Source organism: Microtus oregoni, unplaced genomic scaffold (genome assembly GCF_018167655.1).
Source record: "Microtus oregoni isolate MIOR12 unplaced genomic scaffold, Mior012 000021F_ref0000039, whole genome shotgun sequence".
NCBI lineage: Eukaryota > Metazoa > Chordata > Mammalia > Rodentia > Cricetidae > Microtus > Microtus oregoni.
Window position 1 is genome coordinate 12,779,219 of NW_024543080.1, and position 18,086 is coordinate 12,797,304.

The 18,086-nt window shown below is 33.4% G+C and overlaps 1 protein-coding gene across 7 annotated transcripts in view; it reads left to right on the forward strand.

Annotated features, from left to right (window-relative positions):
• Epha5 (EPH receptor A5) overlaps positions 1-18,086 on the forward strand; it is a 288,480-nt gene that overhangs the window by 225,568 nt on the left and 44,826 nt on the right. For 5 of the 7 annotated variants that reach the window (XM_041671225.1, XM_041671226.1, XM_041671229.1 and 2 more), the window contains 2 exons: positions 10,615-10,680; positions 17,833-17,900. In XM_041671225.1, coding sequence (XP_041527159.1) covers positions 10,615-10,680; positions 17,833-17,900 — 134 coding nt within the window. The remainder of the gene's footprint in view (positions 1-10,614; positions 10,681-17,832; positions 17,901-18,086) is intronic. The other 2 variants (XM_041671227.1, XM_041671228.1) reach the window with 1 other exon arrangement.

Below are 18,086 nucleotides of genomic sequence, written 5' to 3' on the forward strand. Positions count from 1 at the left end.
ATAAATTGATAGTTTTGATGTGTACAAAGTAACATGGGTTATATAGTTCCAAACTTATGATAATTTAAGAAGAGAATTATAGAAAAATATATTTTAGTATAACACTATTTAAATTTGGAAAGCGACAAATAAACAAATATTTACGATCTCACATACCATCACTATTATAAAAGAGTTCACTGAAAGTAAATCTCAGTCGTTTATGAGTCAACAAATAGATATGATTTCATAAAACTGTAATATATCCAGGCAAACATATTGATTTAATACTGAGAGTTATTATCCAATCTATTTTCATATAATTACATGAGGTTTGTTTTTGTGAAAAAGCTCTTAAAATAATGAGAGAGCAGATCATAATTTATTAATGAATGACAAATGAGATGAAGGCAGAGTGATGCTCGGAATCCTAGGAGCATAGCAACAACTAATTGCCCCCTATGGGGAGTCATTCATCCTAGAAAACTGACCCTAACAGGGTTCTTGGCTCAATTGCTCAGCAGCATTGAAAATTCCATTGCGATTTCTCACGGATCAAACACGTAAACATTACTGTATATCTCAGAACATTGTATTGAATCGAACATTTCAAAGCAAAAACTCTGTGGTACTGAGACAAGTAATCAATGCCAGTGATTTGCAGTGGTGAGGACTGTCTTTGGAGAGATTCTAGAGATGTTTCTAGTCCACTTTTTTGCAAAGCATAAACCAAAACCACAACTTCTCTTGCATGTTCATTGCCTAACCTCTATTTCTGTAAGATAGTGATTCATTCTTCTTTGAGACATACAGCGGTAGCAGCCAGAATTACATGGGCTCTAGAAGTTGTTGGTAGGTCTGGAAATCTCATTCTGTCTTTTGAAGGGCACAATGCCATGAGCTTTCAAAGGAACCTGTGATGCAGCTCCATGGTAAAAATCAATAGCATTTCCTTGAGCCAAAATACAGAACTTTAACAGCAGCAACAACAAAAACTAAATTTCCTAAGAAATTGCCAGGAAACAGAGTACAAAGTTTCAAATGAGCTTAAACATTGACCAATACAGCTGTCATTATACAAACCATAGAATAGTACAGATTTCTTACAAAATTCCCTTTTCTTATTATTCTTTTCTTTTCCCATCTCAAAGACAATAATTTCTATGCATTGGGTATTTGGCATGCATGAACTTTTAAAAGTTCTTGCACATGTCTCTTTCTCATGCCCACATCATTAAGGAAACTGTGTGTGTGTGTGTGTGTGTGTGTGTGTGTGTGTGTGTTGATATTAGCTATTAATTAGAGGCCATTTGCTGTTCTTTCTTTTGTTAATGACCTGTTACCCATCTTCTTGATTATTTTTGGAACTCATCTGCCTTGAATAGGAATTGTTTGTTGAGATTTTTGTCTTTTGGTTGGGGGTAGACAGATAATTCTCACATGAATAAGCACAAATAATGCTCAAGAAAACAAAATAAATTAATATTCACATATCCTAAAATGTGAAGATGCATCTTTCTCTGTGTTTGAGCCCAAAAGGCAATAGATTTGAAGAATGGGAAATTCTCAGTCAGAACCTTTTTTGATGTTTCTCTTTTAAAAAGAGAGTTGGGGAGGGTTAAATAGTATATGATTGCCTATTTGAATGATTCTCCAACTTTGGCCTCTGGAAGTCTAATCAACTAGACCTGAGCCTGAAATGATTAGGGCTGTGGGATATTACTTCGTGAACTATCGAGACCTGATAGAGGGTTTATAGCTCTAAATTGGTGAGTTTTAATGTGAAGCCCATAGCTTTCTGGAAAAAAAAAAAATAGTCTAACTCAGGAAGGAGCAATCTCTCTCTATCTTGAGTTGTTTTACTACTACTACTACTACTACTACTACTACTACTACTACTACTACTACATGGTGTGTGTGTGTGTGTGTGCGCATGTGTGCGCATGTGCATTTTCATACCGAAGCACCCAGCTGAGGATCAGTAGATGACATTGTGTAGTTGCTTTCTCCTCCCACCTCTAAGTGGCTTTCAGGAATTGACCTCAGGTCACTAGGTTTACACAGTATGTAAGATTCTCTCCTGAGAAGCTCAGCAGGAAGCAGGAAATGAGTGATAAAGTCCAATGACTTTCATCTGATAAAGAAGAAGGTGGCTTTTATTTTTCAGTGTGGGTATCACTTTGCTACAAAGTAAATAAATAAAATAAAACCCACTACTTAAAGTAGGCTATATGTTAATGCAGTAGTATTTGTTCAGATAAAGATTTAAAGGTATAGCCAACTGAAAATTTGAATTCATGGTTTTTTTTTTTGTTGTTTTTTTTTTTGTTTTTTTTTGTTTTTTTTACTGAGCAAAGATTGTTTCTTCAGTAAAAATAAACTGGAAACACTTTGGTAGAAGCTAAGTCAGAATCAGTAAATTTTTAAAAAAGATATTTGATAAGAAGTGATTGAACTATCATCATTTGCATTTGACAGAGAGACTCAAGGACAGACAGGATGATAGTGGAGTAGCATCATACATGGAAAAGGGGATCTAGTCATCTACTAGTCAGAAGTGAGGGAAGGTGATTGTTACAGAACTCTGAATTGTTTCCTGTGGTTTGGCTTCCCTTTAGAAATGGCTAGTCTCATTTTCCACTATTCCTTCTTCACAAATTGTGTTTTTTCTCATATACAAACACATTTTTAAAACATAAAGATTTCTCACATCCACATATGCAAATATTTCTGAACCTTTTCAAGGTGGTACAAGAAACCATATTATGTTTTCATTGTGATGCCAAACAAGAATACTGCTTCCATGATGTATATCATCTTTCTGTTTTATTGAATTTTGTAATATTTGAAAAGTTATCTACAGTATCTATCCTTCCTGTAAATTTTAAACAATGAATTTAATAAGTATACAAAAGCCAAAGGGGGGAAAAACAACAACAGATAGATAGTAAGGTAGATTGATAGCTAGATAGAAGGATGGATATATGGATAGATGGTGGATGGATGGACAGACAGAGGTAGAAAACAAATCATCATCAAATCAAGTATTGATATCTTGTCAAGACCACTGCCTAAAGTTCCCAATAGAGAGAGCCCGAGACAGAACAGAGCATATCCTTAATAACACTTCTAAGTAGTAGAACAAACAACAGCAGCAGGTAGACATATGACAATCAAGCTGGCTACTCATATCATTAAGGAGAACTCAAGTGGGGAAGCTGAAGTTTCTGACTTCATGGTTAAATGTTCAGTTTCTTTTTCCCATTGTAAGTATTTTTATTTGTTTATACAGAAGATAAACAATAATAACATTAAATGGAACTAATATACCTTTCAACTCAGTGATTCTCAACCAGTAGGTCATGAGTCCTTGGACTACATATTAGATATTTACATTAAGATTCATAACAGTAGCAAAATTATACTTATTAAGTAGCAACAAAATTATTTTCTGGTTGTTGGTCAACACAGCATGAGAAATTGTGTTAAAAGGTCAAAGTATTAGGAAGTTTCAGAACCACTATCAGTGTGTGTTTTCTTGGGCTTTTCCATTGTTCTCTTTCTTCCCAATCACAATGTTAGGGAAGTAGTCCAACACCATACCACAGAGATATGTTGAGACTAATATAGTTAGGTCTGAAAAGGTGGAAAGGTAACAACCCTCTTTCAAAAGCTAACTTCTTGGTGAGTTCCAACAACATGGGACAATTTACCAATATAATATGCATGGCATTTATTTTGGATACAGAATAAAATATTTAAAAATTTAAAATACTTAAGAATGTTCATTTTCTTTTCTTGATTCTCTCTTTTTATTTTAAAGCAAACATTTGATAAAAAGACATTCAATTATGCATGTCAATGATATAGAGAAAGAAGGTAGCATGGGAATATCATTATTCTGATAGATTGACAGACATGATATATGGTTATAACTGGGCATTCTAAATGAAAGTACACGTTCTACAGTGAGACAGAGAAATACACATTTTCAAACTTCAGAACAAGCTTGCCTATGGTCAGGAATTTGTGTGTTGTATTTATTTATCTCTATTACTTCTGTCTAGGATAAAAATAATAAGACTTTTAATAAATTTTCTCTTTCGGATTTTAATGTTCTACTAGCATTGACTTTGTGAAAGGGGTAGAGGTGGTGATGTTCTCCATTTCTGTGAACATTTTATTAATTTCCCTCCTACATTTGAATACATACTGATATCATATCCAGGCCTTCCATAATTTCAGAAAATAGTCATGCAAAGAAGAAAGTTCATCTAATTTAATTAACTTATAGTATTGGTTTTAAATATACATATATACGTGAGTGTTGTATATGTATGAATTAAATGTGTTCTGTTATATTCTGACTCTGAAGCAAGTTAAAAAACAACTTTCTTGTGAAAATATCTGACATTTTTTCCAGACTAGCTTTTAGAAGACACGTACAGGAAACTGAAATTTGTTTTCAGGTAACTTTAAGTTTGTGGTCCAGCAACTAAGAAGGATAAGAAAATATAATTCTATAGCTATGTATTTTTGTGAAATACATAGTCAAAATATTCAAGTAACTGGCATTGAAAATATAAAACACAAATGAAACTTCAATAACACTAATATTAAAATTAACTAGTATGCACATTAGGCAATATCTTGTTTGAATTCTTAAAAGGTATAATAGCATTTATAGTTATATAAAAATGTCTCACTTCATTTGTGGACAATGTAAATTAATATTGTAAACAAATTGCAAGAGATTATTTGAAGTACCTACAAGGAAACAAATTGCTCATAAGCACATCCATGTACTTCAGAAGATTTTATTAACAAGCAGATAATTAATATGCTAATTATACATAATCCCTTTCATTCATTAAATAAATTCTTCCAAGACCATTGTAAGACAAGCACATAATTCAATAGAAAGTATTTATTGACTAAGTATTGCATCCAAACCTTTTAACCTGTACAGAATCTGGAAACTCTTAATTATAGTAAAAACAATACTGATTTTTTTCCCCCGCCCCCAATACTGATATTTTTGTTTTTGAATCAGGTTCCTCATTTGTGTGGTAAGAAAAGATTTGGCCTTTGGGTTTTGTTATTTAGTTTTTTGTAGTTCCTTTCCTAAAATAAATTCTCCTGTTTATAATTTTTGTATTGTAAATGTGAACAAAAGATTTCAATGAATGTTCGCATGCAATGATAATGCCTGCTCTATCACTATGGCCAAATTTTGCAAGATATTTTATAATAGTCATTGCAGTTCTAATATATTCTTAAATAAACAATTATATGCAGCATGTTCAGTAAAATCCTTTCAGTAAAAGTTTTATTGTTGGCCTTTCTTTGTAGAATGGAGGATATCATCCTATCTTAATGATTTCTAGATCATTAGAATGATTAAATGAAATAACTGGAGACTCAGCATGTTTGTATAGCTGTCAAGAATAGAAATAAAGGGATTGAAGTTTAGTATAAAGTTTTCTTTGCCCAAATACTGTTTTCTTTCCTTTCATGTAGAATACATTGTCATTCTTTGGGTCGAATAATGATGTTCAATGTAATAAATTGAGTGGTTTTTGATTCCCCATTTAAAATTACTTAATTTTTGTTTGTATTTGCAAATTTGTCTTAAAAGCAGATTCATGACTTCACAATTATTAAGTTGTATACAATTCATTTTACCTCAGTTTTCATGATATAATCTTTGTCATATACTTATCCATAATATAATGGAGCATAGATGCTTAAGGGATCCTTCTCTGCTGTTTAGTTATAGCCAACTTTATACATCGTGGAACATAGATTGAAATGTTGCATTTATCAGGACGAGTGTAGAATTTATGCAGCATTTTCTTGATTGGTGATTGATGTGAAATAATCCAGCCCCTCTAGGTGGTACCATGATATTGAGTTCTACCAAAACAAAACAAAACAAAACAAAAAGAAACAAACAAAAAAAAAACCCAACAACCTATCCAGCCATGAGGTGAAAGCCAACCAACAGTGTTCCTCCATGGTGTCTGTTTAAGTTCCTATGTCCAAGTTCCCCCTGTCTTTACTCCCTACCATAACTTCCATTAATGATGGACTAAACTATGATCAGAAACAAACCCTTTCCTCACTAAATTTGTTTTTATATTTGCTTCATCACAGCAACAGAAACAAACTAGTTCATGTTCTTCTAACATTTTACAACAAAACAAAATTTGTTTAATTACAGTAGAAGCTACACTATGCAAGTTTGTTTTGGTGTTCTAAATCATTTCTTTTTAAACAGTCCTGAATAGGAAGAGAGCTCTGTAACAAAAGTTTTTGTGAAACTTCTTAAACTGTTAGAGTAGGTCAAGGAAATCAGAATGTTTGAAAGAATCTGGTACAAAGAATTAAACAACAAAGAGGGGTGTGAAGGGAGGACACATACAACCAGTACAGTGGTAATGAAAGATGTGAATAGTGTTAACCCCTTAATGTCATAACAAGTTCTAAGGCCAATCTTAGAAAAGAATTCTCAGATACATACTATATATTGCAATAGTGGTGCAGACATTCTCAACACAGAGGACTGGTTTTTTATCCAATATTTAGGACTCTAGTAACAAGGTTGTCAGATACGTCTGGTGATCAGAGTGATCTGGGATAGTGTCTTCCTAATTTATTATCCCATCTCAATAAAAAATTGAAGATATGAACCCTACTGAGAGTAAGCAGGGTGTCATCGATCCGATAATTGCACTAGATTCTCTCCAGGACAGAGCACTGTTACTCACTGTGGAGTCATTCTTAAAAGAGCAAATGATTCATTGGCTCTTTTGCTGCCTTTGTTTTTCTTAGGATTTCTTACTTGAGAATTTACATGTTTAGGCATTCATAGTCTCTAGTCTTGTTTTTCTGATCTAGTGTCTTGAGGATCTCTTCCCTTGAGAATATATAATCATCTGCTTCTATGGCAGCAAGATTATTTTGCTCACACGGGCACAGGTGCGCATGAAATATCTCTCTCTCTCTCTCTCTCTCTCTCTCTCTCTCTCTCTCTCTCACACACACACACACACACACACACACACACACACAAACACACACCATGTATATATGTATGGGAAATTCATCATCTTGCTATAGCTGCCAGTAGTTACTTGTGGAGTTCCAGGTGCTAAGAGCTGCCAGGAATGCTGATGTCCCTATGCTCAGGCTTTGCTCTCAGAAATTTTATTGGCTGCTATTTCCAGCACATTTGACTTTCAATTTCTAAAGCAACTTAAAGACTTGCATTCCATCCTGTCTTTTCTGGAATATTTATTGAATAAGAAAACATATGTTTTTCTACCACCTGTTGGTAGTGTCCTTGTGACAAACTTCTATGAATTTATTTTAAGAGACTAGTTTATAAAGTTACATTAGTTATTTATCTGCTTCAAATATGCATAGAAACAAAACCTCAGCTCTTTTAATAATGTGAATACAAAAAAGCTTTCATTTCTAAATCCTTACAAAATGTATTTTGTAGAAATTTAAAAAAAATTACACTGACCATTCTCTGTATCTGTCTGCATGTAGTTAAAAAGTATTCAATTATATTATAATGGTACTATTTAATATGGCAATAGTATATGCATCATGAAAATAATGAATTACTCTTTTATAAAAGGATCTTTTTACATTAATTATGATATTGCTAAAATTAATTATATTTACTTTGTCCCAATGAAATCCTAGTTTATCAAAGTCCTATTTACATATCCTCTCACTCACTCTATTTTGAAAGAAACCTGTGAAGTGGGATAGTTCCATAGCTGTTGCCTAGACACAGAGAGTGTAACTTAGTTACCCATCAATCTATTCTGCCATCTTAAAACAAGTCAAATATTTGAAGCAATGATTCCAGGAAACCTGTGTATATGTTTTCTGTATTTTTAATTATTTTATTAGATGTATCTAAACCAAAGTAAAATTATAATGATGGTGGAAGGGAATTGTGATTTTCAGGAAAACAATTTGTAGATTATGTTTTAATTATAGTGAACTGCATGGGGTAGAAAAGAGAGAGGAGAAAAGAGAGGCATTTCCTCTAATTCATAAGATACTTATAGTTTTATACCTAAGAGCACTGAATAAACTTTTATGCTATTGCTCAGATCATGATGTAATTGTTGTTGATTTTGTTGTTGTTAGAACTCTGATTATTGATGATGTCCAATCACATTTGGCTGTTGAAGCATTCTTAAGCACAATTCGAAGTATGTTTATTAACCTTTTTCATTGCGATAGTTGTAGATTAGGGAGAAATTACATCATCATTTGTCTACTAAGATTAACTGGATAGCTTTGCTTCAGTTAATTGCTATTTAGTTTTATTTGCTGAGTTGTACTGTATATGTACAATTAATGCATATAAACAATCCTTTATTAGCAGATATATGTAAATATTGTATTTGTATTGTTAACAGCAATTATATGAAAATATTACTGAATTTAAATTTTCAGTGTAAAAGCAACAAAATGTAGATATTGTCATCATCTTCAGAAACCGACACTCTAAAAATTTACAAAGCCAAGATGATATTGTTTCACTTTGTAGTAATTAAATCTATAAAGGAAAACCTCAGAGACAGGTGTTAGGGTTCAACCTGAAGACCAGAAAAGCAAAATAACCAGTCACTGGTTTTTATCTCAACCTCAGTCCAAAATGATGATCCTGCCTCCAGGAAACATCAGAATGAGACTGACAGCTGTCTCCTCCTGTTCTATAATCCTCTCTAGTTCTGAGCTTAAAGGCGAGCACCACTACTGCCTGGTTTCTATAGCAAGCTAGAGTGGCTACTGGGATTAAAGGTGTGTGTCATTGCTGCCTGGTTTATAAGGCTGCCCAGTGTGGCTATTTTACTTTTCTGATGTTCAGGCAAGGCTTATTTATTAAAATAGGAATGAAATATCACTACATAAGTCTCTGTAACATTCTATTTTGCACTAGCAAAATAAAATAAAAAGGAACCACATACAATGACATACTGAAAGGTGGCAGCTTTTAGTAAAACAGTACTTGACTGGGGCTGATAGACTGGCCTGGGCCCTGAAGCAATGTTCTTGAACCTTTAATCTGAGTTCTGACACAAGGCAGTAAAGTAGGAAAGTTACTTGCATGAGATTCTCATCACTGCACTGGAAGACTATGTGGCATTCTGGACAGGAATGGGAAGAGTGGATCCACCAACATGATCTGAATCTTGGGTATTCCAAAAATTCATATTTGCTTTGGAATAACTTAGACACCCAGCACCTTACTTTCCTCATCATTGAGATGGGATGAAGCTATCTCAGAACATTGCTGTAAATACAAAAGCATTAAAATCTGCCCAAAGAAGAAAGTACTTTAAATTTTTTATAACTGTAATTTTATGTAAAGATAATTTGAGCTCATTATAAAAATATATGGATATTTACATTTAAAAGAATTGTTATAGTATCAGTTTTCTTATTAAGTGATAACCAAATACTGAGACATTTATCAATACTTGGTATTAATGATTCAGGATGCTTTGAGAGAGTAAAGAAGGGAGAGGGAGGAGAAAATAAAACATATGGACCTGGATATTCTTGTGGGGAAAATCTATTGGGGTTGTTTCCAGACATGCTTATCTATATTCATAGGCATTTGAAAATATATTGGAGATTGTCTTCATTTTCCTTTCTAAATTTCATATAAAATACAATAGATACATTTCAAGTAAGACTCAAACAGAAAGATTTGAATCATAAACTTGGACTGGCTGGTATATGATACCATTACCGAGTTCCATTACAGGTCTCCAGAAATTACTAAAATGTGCTCTTCATACAAATAAATGAAAGTGGGTTCATCGAAGCACTAAATCACTTCTCTGCTGCATTCTGCTGTACGTTTACATGGTTTTGACCCATAAAATGCATCTTATTAAATAATTTACTTCATATTTTTGGACATTTTCTATCACTATTTGGAAAATTAAAAGAAATTTTGAGTGTTGCAATATCCCCAGAAATGCATGCACTATCTATAATTTATTACTATATTGCTCTAATCTGACATTATACAGTTAGGATTGAATTTTCAACATCCAAAAATGGGAATAAAAATTGATGGTCTTCCAAAAGTTATTTTAGAGTTTCCTAGCATGACATTTTCAATAGTCTTTGATAAGCAATTGCACTGACAAAAGTAATAGTGGATTGAAAGGGTAAAACCTTGTTCTCGGTCGAAACTTGAGGCTACCTACAAAACCAGTCAATAAATAGCTACTCATGTCTTCAAAATATAACTTTGAGGGAATTCATAAAAAACATTTAATTTTGCATATCCTTATTTGCATGTTATAGTAACTGAATACAATCAATTCAAACATATTGGCTCGTTATGTTTCCTACTGAATAACAGTGTTAAGTAAAGTAAAAGTAGCCACTTAGAACAGCTCTGTACTTCTTGTTCTGAGAGATGTCTTAAGTCAAATGGCACCTTGAAAAAAAATTGATTGTATATGTGTAGGAATTTATGTCTTGGAAAAGTAAAGCAGACAACTGAGGGAAACCCACAGTGTCTTTATGCTGCTCTGAGGGAGTGGGATCGCTTCCTTATCTTGGGCTCTCTTGTTTGCTTTTCAGTTGCTGCGAGTGTGGCTGTGGACGGGCTTCTTCCCTGTGCGCTGTTGCCCATCCAAGCCTAATATGGTTAGTGTTCCCTCCCACTTCCCTTCTGGGTGATGTCCACCTCTATGTACTACCTCCAGCATTCGCTTACTTTCTCTATCTGTGTATATCTTACCAGTTTAATAAACCAGCTACACTTGAAAGGTGACAAGAGTCGATGGACCTCATTTCCAAATAGAACCTCCTAAGTAATTATTTGATAATGGGTCATTTTAAATCCAATACCGCGAGCAGAGTCAAGGTATCTGTCAAGATCTGTGCTTCTTCTACAAGGCTTTCCAGTGGTTCTGATTTGAAGTAGGAATTCCAAGGAATACAGCATCTGTCATATTTAACATGTCACTGTTTTGTTGTTCCATTCAACAAACTCCATATCATGCGTGGAAGTACAATGCTACTTCTGTCCAAGTAAAATCACCTATTCTGTCTCCCAGAACCATGGAATGTCCATAATGTGACCACAGTCTTCTATCATCATAAATATCATGGATACATGTGGCATTGATGAGAAAATACAACGTAACTAAAATGGAATACAATTATTTCTTATATTTGAAGTGATATTCCTATTTTGATACCACCGAATAAATATATATTTAAGACTCAATGTCCAAGTGGGATAAACTTAATTACTTTTAAACAAAACAAAATTTAAATATATAGTCAGCTTATAATTTTAATATTTTTAGTTAGCATGGACAGCAGAATCCTGTTCTTTCATTTAGAGGGACTTCTACATCAAAGTGAGATAGATTATAAAGTAATCTAGACATTTCTTTGGTAGAGTACAGTCACATTTGTGTATTATTTTCATTTGTAGTCAAGATTTTCAATAAAAGTCAGTTTAAATGCTTTTTAGAGGATAACGTAGCAGCTTTTTAAAAATATATTTATTTAATTTGTATTTTATCTGTATCATGGGTGTCTGAACGTGGCTTGGTGAATGTGTGTGCAGGTGGCCATGGAAGCCAGAGGAGGGCACTGGATGCTCCGGAGCTGGAGTTATGGTGGTTGCGTATGATCCAATGAGTTCTAGGAAATGAGCATTTGTCCAGAGGAGCAACAAGAGCATTAGCCACTGAGTCAGGGGTGGCATTTTAAATTACTACATTGATAACCAATGTAGTAATTTAACATTATTAAGAATAACTGATTTTTGCTCATTAGTAAAATTCGTGAGTGTGGAAATGGGGTTCAGACTTTAAATCTGAAAAGATCATGAATTCTTTAATAAATTCTCATCTTAACTTTTCAACACAACTACTTTCTTTCTCATGTATTAACTACAAGTTTCATGGAGTGGGTGTATAAACCTTGTATAAATGTGAAAATAGCCCTCATATATCAGACATTATAAATGTATTGTTATATTAAAATTCTAAGTGAATTAAATTTTAATTCAACAGTGAGACTATGAGTAATCTTTAGATTAAACTATGAATGTCTTCAATTTTCTACTATTAGTGATCACGAAAAATTATTTTGGCTAAGTGAACAAATCATCAATTCTCAGATACAATGTTTGCAAAGGCCCTTTTGATAAATCATTCATCGTGCCATTCCCATAGTTACGAAGACCAATTTTCCATGTAAAAACATTTCTCCTGAGAAGTAAAAATGAGAAGTTTCAATGAGTTGTATTTGTAGTTTACATGTCCCTGTCTATGGAGATCTTGGCATCACAACTTTCTTGTATTTATGTGAAAAAATATGGATGGGATTCATAATGATCTGCTAGTAAGACAACCTAAATGTCCAGTAAACCATTTACATGCACTCTTCCCTCCCCTTACCATACATTTATTGAAAAATGTTATCCCATAAAACAAAATTTACCCATCCAATGTTTAGTAGATATACTGAATTTATAAGTAAAACATCCGTGTTTAAGTGAATAACACTTTTCACTGTATGTTCCCAACTCTACTCCCTGGAATAGTCTTACTCTGCAGTGCAGACTGACCTGGAATGAATTATGTACCATGGATGACTGTGACTGATTGAGTTCCTCCTGCTTCAGAATCCCATTGCTGAGACCAAATGCATGCACCCAAATGCATGACTTAACTGGATAGACTCCTGAAGTACAAAATCCAAAAATTTATTCAAATGATGTGCCTTCATCTTTTTATGATTGCAGCCATAAATTGTTCTAAACTGAACATTATACGAAGATTAGGGTCATTATTATGTCAGGAAAAGCATGAGTGTGGTAGTACACAGTAGTGTGGTTTAAGAAATATTACTTTAAATCGGTGTGGTGGGCAGACTTTAAGTTCAGCACCCTGGAGGAAGAGGTTAGTGGATTTTTGTGAGTTTGGGGCCATTTGGTTATCGTAGCAAATTTCAAGACAGTGTGGGGTTGCATAGCGACTATGTTCTGCAGTTTCTCTGAAGAAGATATAAACGCTAAGGCTTCTGTAAATTGTTAAGGTTTTAAAAGTTTTGACATAAAGTTCAACACAAGCACACTATAGTTAACTTTCACAATGAAAGAATGATAAAGAAATATACACACCCTCAATCATTTAAAGAAATCAGAATCGAAAACTATCTTTCCTTACACTACTGTATTCCATGAAACATTAGTCAATTTGAAAAAAATGTTCATAATATATCATTATAGATTAAGATAATAGGATCCTCTGATTGTATGAAAGCTGTTGTTGGAGCCAGAATTTGTTTTTTGTTTTTGTTTTTTTTGTTATTCCATTCACCAACCATTTTCTCATTAGCCACAAGAGAGCCATTAATAAATCTTTGATCCAGTGTATTGCTTGGTACTCTGGAGTGCCTTATACTTATATCCCGAATTTATTAATTTATAACCAGAAAAAAAATACTCCTTAACACCTTCATCCTTACATAGAAGAGTGTATAGTCTATCCTGGGTTATGGGTTTTCTAAAGTCCAACTAGAAATCTAATGGCTAGAATTAAATTTTCAAAATCACTATAACTATCACCAAGGGTATATAATCTTGATTCTTAGGATGGATAAAGAAAATAATGATTTATTTTCTAAATCCATATAGAGTCATGGCTATATTTATATGTCAAGCACCTCTTTGGGAGTTTTAATGGACACTAATTAATGAATGTGACTACTTAATAGCTCATTTTGGTTACAGAAATAGAATATTTTTTTCTTGAAAGCAAGAGAATTATGAACAGCTAGTTCCTGTAAAAACAAACACTTCATATACTACTAAGGAAATCATTTCGAAGCTTAACAAAATAGTAATATGAAGGAAAATAAAGAGCATCTTCCCTGTTCAAGAAAAAAAATAACATTTTTGGAAAATAGGAAGAACAGTTTATGTGTGGAGTAACATCTTCATTGACTCTTTGACTAGTGAAAATTATGCATTTGGAACAGGTAGACAAGATGATATTGACTGAACATGCTTCTATGCAAAGTTTTGCTAATGAGACTGAACCACTACGGAGTGCCAGCTTCTTCTACCTGCTGCACTTCGCTGGCTCTGTCTTGTGGAAGCTTGTTTTAATGATGCTTTAGGGGTTACAGAACTTAATTTTATGTGTTAATGTGACGTGAAGTGTATATGTTACAGAACTCTAGACATACACAGAGCCTAGATTTAACCCCGTTTGTATGATCCCCCTGACTTTCACTTCCAGGTAATAAAATGTTAACTGGTCCTCACCAATGTGTTCCACTTTTTTTTTTTCAGATGAGATCTAAAGTTTTATTTCCAGTTTAAATATCTGTAAGGCTTATTTAATAATAAAAGTTATTTAAAATGTAGTTTTGGCAGGTATTTACGTATATACTTTTCAAGTGGGAGTTTCGAGAGTGGAAATGGATGATTGTTTGCCAAGGTAAACTATAAGGATTCATAAGCCTTTTAGGTTTCCTTAGAATTCCTGCAATAACTTTGACAGGTTACTTAGATAACACAAACCTCAGGATAAATTGATGTGATTGTGTTTAGAGCACTGTTGATAAGACACAGCAGTAACTGCTTCCCTGAGTCACTTACACCAGAGATAAAAAGAAATACGCAATACCTAGAAAATTAGGAACAATGAAGTGAAATAGCACATATTATCTGGAATAGACAAAATTCTATTTCTGTACAGTTTTGTGTGTTTGTGTCTACACTTCTCTATCTATTGCGATGTGGCAAGGTGAAACATGTCTTAAGAACTCTTGAATAAGAAATATATCAAGTGTTAGTAATAGTATTTAAATACACCAATTCTCTCAGGTGTAGTCTCTTTTTCTAAAAACAATATATTTTAAACATTACTTTCAGTTCTCCAAAATTATGTCAGGTGTATTATACTATTTAATTTGCAGTTATATAACACAACAATGTTGTACTTTTTAAAAAGGTGGTATTAAGATGTATTGTGTTTAGCATTTTGTTGTGTCTGTTTGAATAGCCACTAGGAAACCACAAAACAGACTCTGTATTGTTTTTATAATAAAATATATAAATCATTTTAAATATTCTCATTACAAAACCAAAGTGCAATCCTGGTAAAGCTTTATTTGACATTGTACCTATACATACAATAATCATCAACTAAATTTGTAATGAAATACTTAGTCATTCTGGATGCATTTTCTTAATGCAATAATAAATGAAACTTTTGTATTTAATGAATTCAATTTTGTTGTGGGATCTTATGAATAGTAAAATCACTTCCTTTGAGTTTCATGAAAATTAATTTAAATATTTTCATTTTTTTCTGACTGTTTAATGTTATATGGTAAATCATGTATCACATCAACCAAGCATTCATCAACATAGTCATCTTCCAAATGCCTGTCATCTTGTAGGCACAATCAAATCATCATCCAGTCGTTTATTTATTCATTCATCTCTGTAAATTATGTTGAATGCCAACTCCGAATCAGACACTAGGCCACTGATGAAATTTGTAAATCAATACTAGTGCCTGTCATTTAAGTAGCTGACAAATCTTAAAGGAAAATCAAACTTAAATGAGTGTCGAGTGCTATAGTGCAAGATTCACATCGTGAGAAGTAGAACTTCCTGAGTTTAAGTTTTGGGGGAAAATATATAAATCAAAATTTTTAAAAAACATTATTTAGACATTGTTATAAAGAATATACATTTAAAAAGACAAGTAAGTTCAAATGCCTGAAAGCATGAAGAGCTTTCAATTAATCTGTATTCGGACAAAAATAAAATATAGCAAAGGATGCAAGATATAGTCAACATTTATTATTTTATTAAAGGCTTTGTGTAGTAACATCATTCAATAAAATAATATGTTAAGTAATATGCTTTGGCAATAAAATAATCTAGTATGATTTGGAGAGTCAACAGAAGGTGGTACACATCTTTATTCTTAGCACTCTGAATGAAGAGTCAGGAGGATATCTGTGAGTTAGATACTAGCCTGGACTACATAGTGAGGTCCAGGATAATCTGGAATCCATAGAAAGAACCTGTAAAATAATCTAAAATAAAAATTAAAAAATAGTATACTTTAGGAAATAAGCTATGGAATAGATAGACATTGTTCTGAAGGCACAGAGTTCCAGATAATAAGTACAAAGGCATTACTGATGCAGTGGTTGAGGTTCTGTGGAGACAGGACTTAGGATGCACATTGTATAGAACTTGGGATTTAACAACTAAAGAACATAAGAAATTGCTCAAATTTTTAGGAAAATGGTCATACTAGAGTTAGTCACAGAAAGCGGAATGAAAACTGTTGAAAAAAGTAAAAGTTTATATGTTAGGTCCATTGAGTTTGATTGGCCCTAGAACATCTCAATAAAAGGAATATTTAAAAGGTAAGAATACACCTTTCCAAGAAATTAACTCAGAGCTTTTATAGGAAAGGATGTAAATGATTGGATTGAATAAAGAATAGCAAAGATCTTTGCTTGGGATTTTAGAAAATATCCATTCATAAGCATAGAGAAAAGAAAGGTATCGAAAAAAAAGGAGAAAAAGGATCTTAGTCAATTTAATAATTAAAAGCAATATGTAATCACTAAATTAGAAGTTATCATATGTGAACTGTAAATGAAATCAGAATGAGAGTAGATTTCAAAATCTTCCAAATTATTGGATAGTTAAGAAAAACCAGAGACTATGATTTGGGTGATGGAGGTAAGAGGCAAGACAGGTTTCTGATGAATTACAGAGTACTCTGAATATATATGATTGAAAAGAGTTGCTGAAGAAACTATAGTAAAGGAACAAAGAAGTGGGAAGGAAACAAAAAAGAAAGAAGCAAAGAAAGAAAAAAGAGAGAGATGAAAGTGATGTGGGAGAATTGTCTGTATTTTGTCAGTCATGTTATAAATAAACGCTGATTGGCCAAGCAGGAAATATAGGCGGGAAAACCAGACAGAAAGTAAAAATGATGTAATAACAACAGGAAAATTCTGGGAAGGAGGAAGTTGATTCCTCCCAGTCCTGCCCAGACCACCAAAACAGCAGGATATGATCTGCCCCACTAAAAAAAGGTACTGAGCCACATGGCTAAGATAGATAAAAAAAAAATGGGTTAATTAAGGTGTGAGAGTTAGCCAATGAGAGGCTAGAGCTAATGGGCCAATCAGTTTATACTTTATGGAGACCTATGTATAATTTTCTTTGGGGCTAAACAGTTGTGGGGGCCCTGGTGGGAGGACAAAAAACCCAACAAACAAACAAACCAGCCCCCTCATGTTACAGGAAAGAAGGAAAAATAAAGGAAGGAAGGAAGGAAGGAAGGAAGGAGGGAGGGAGGGAGGGAGGAAGGAAGGAAGGAAGGAAGAAAGGGGAAGGAAGGAAGGAAGGAAAAGACCAAAATGTTTCAGGCGAATATCAAACCAGAGAAAAATGTTAAGCAATCAAGGCTGGAAAAGGCAGTGGCAAATTGGCTAGAAATAAATGAAGAAGAAAAGAGAAGAGGACTAGTGTGTGGTATGAGGAAATAACCTTAAATACAGACTTAGATGGCTTAAGACAGTTGAATCAAGAGAACATAATTTGTTGAGCATCTAAAATTGTAGCTTGAAAAGTGAGTTCCATTCCAAATTAGTGTTGATCTAATTTTTGTTACTAGTATGGGACTTGGCTCTGGGCTTGAGAAAATTCAGTAGCATTCATTGCTCCAAGGGTTATGTAATAGATTCACTATTTTTAGACGTGGCTAACTGTGGCTCACTTTGTTCTAGGCGGTGTGGCTACAGCAAAGCCAAGCAGGATCCAGAAGAGGAAAAGATGCACTTTCATAATGGGCACAGTAAGCAAATTGTGCAAAATAAAAACAGGAGACTTTATTATTATTCTGATTGCTGCTCAGGTTAGACAATTTGTAGTAATTTACCAAATCTATTACGAATAAAACAAGCAAGTATTTCTTACATTTATAACTCCGGGCTTGAGCAAACTCTGGATGGTTTTTTCAGTTCAAAAACCAATCTTTCCA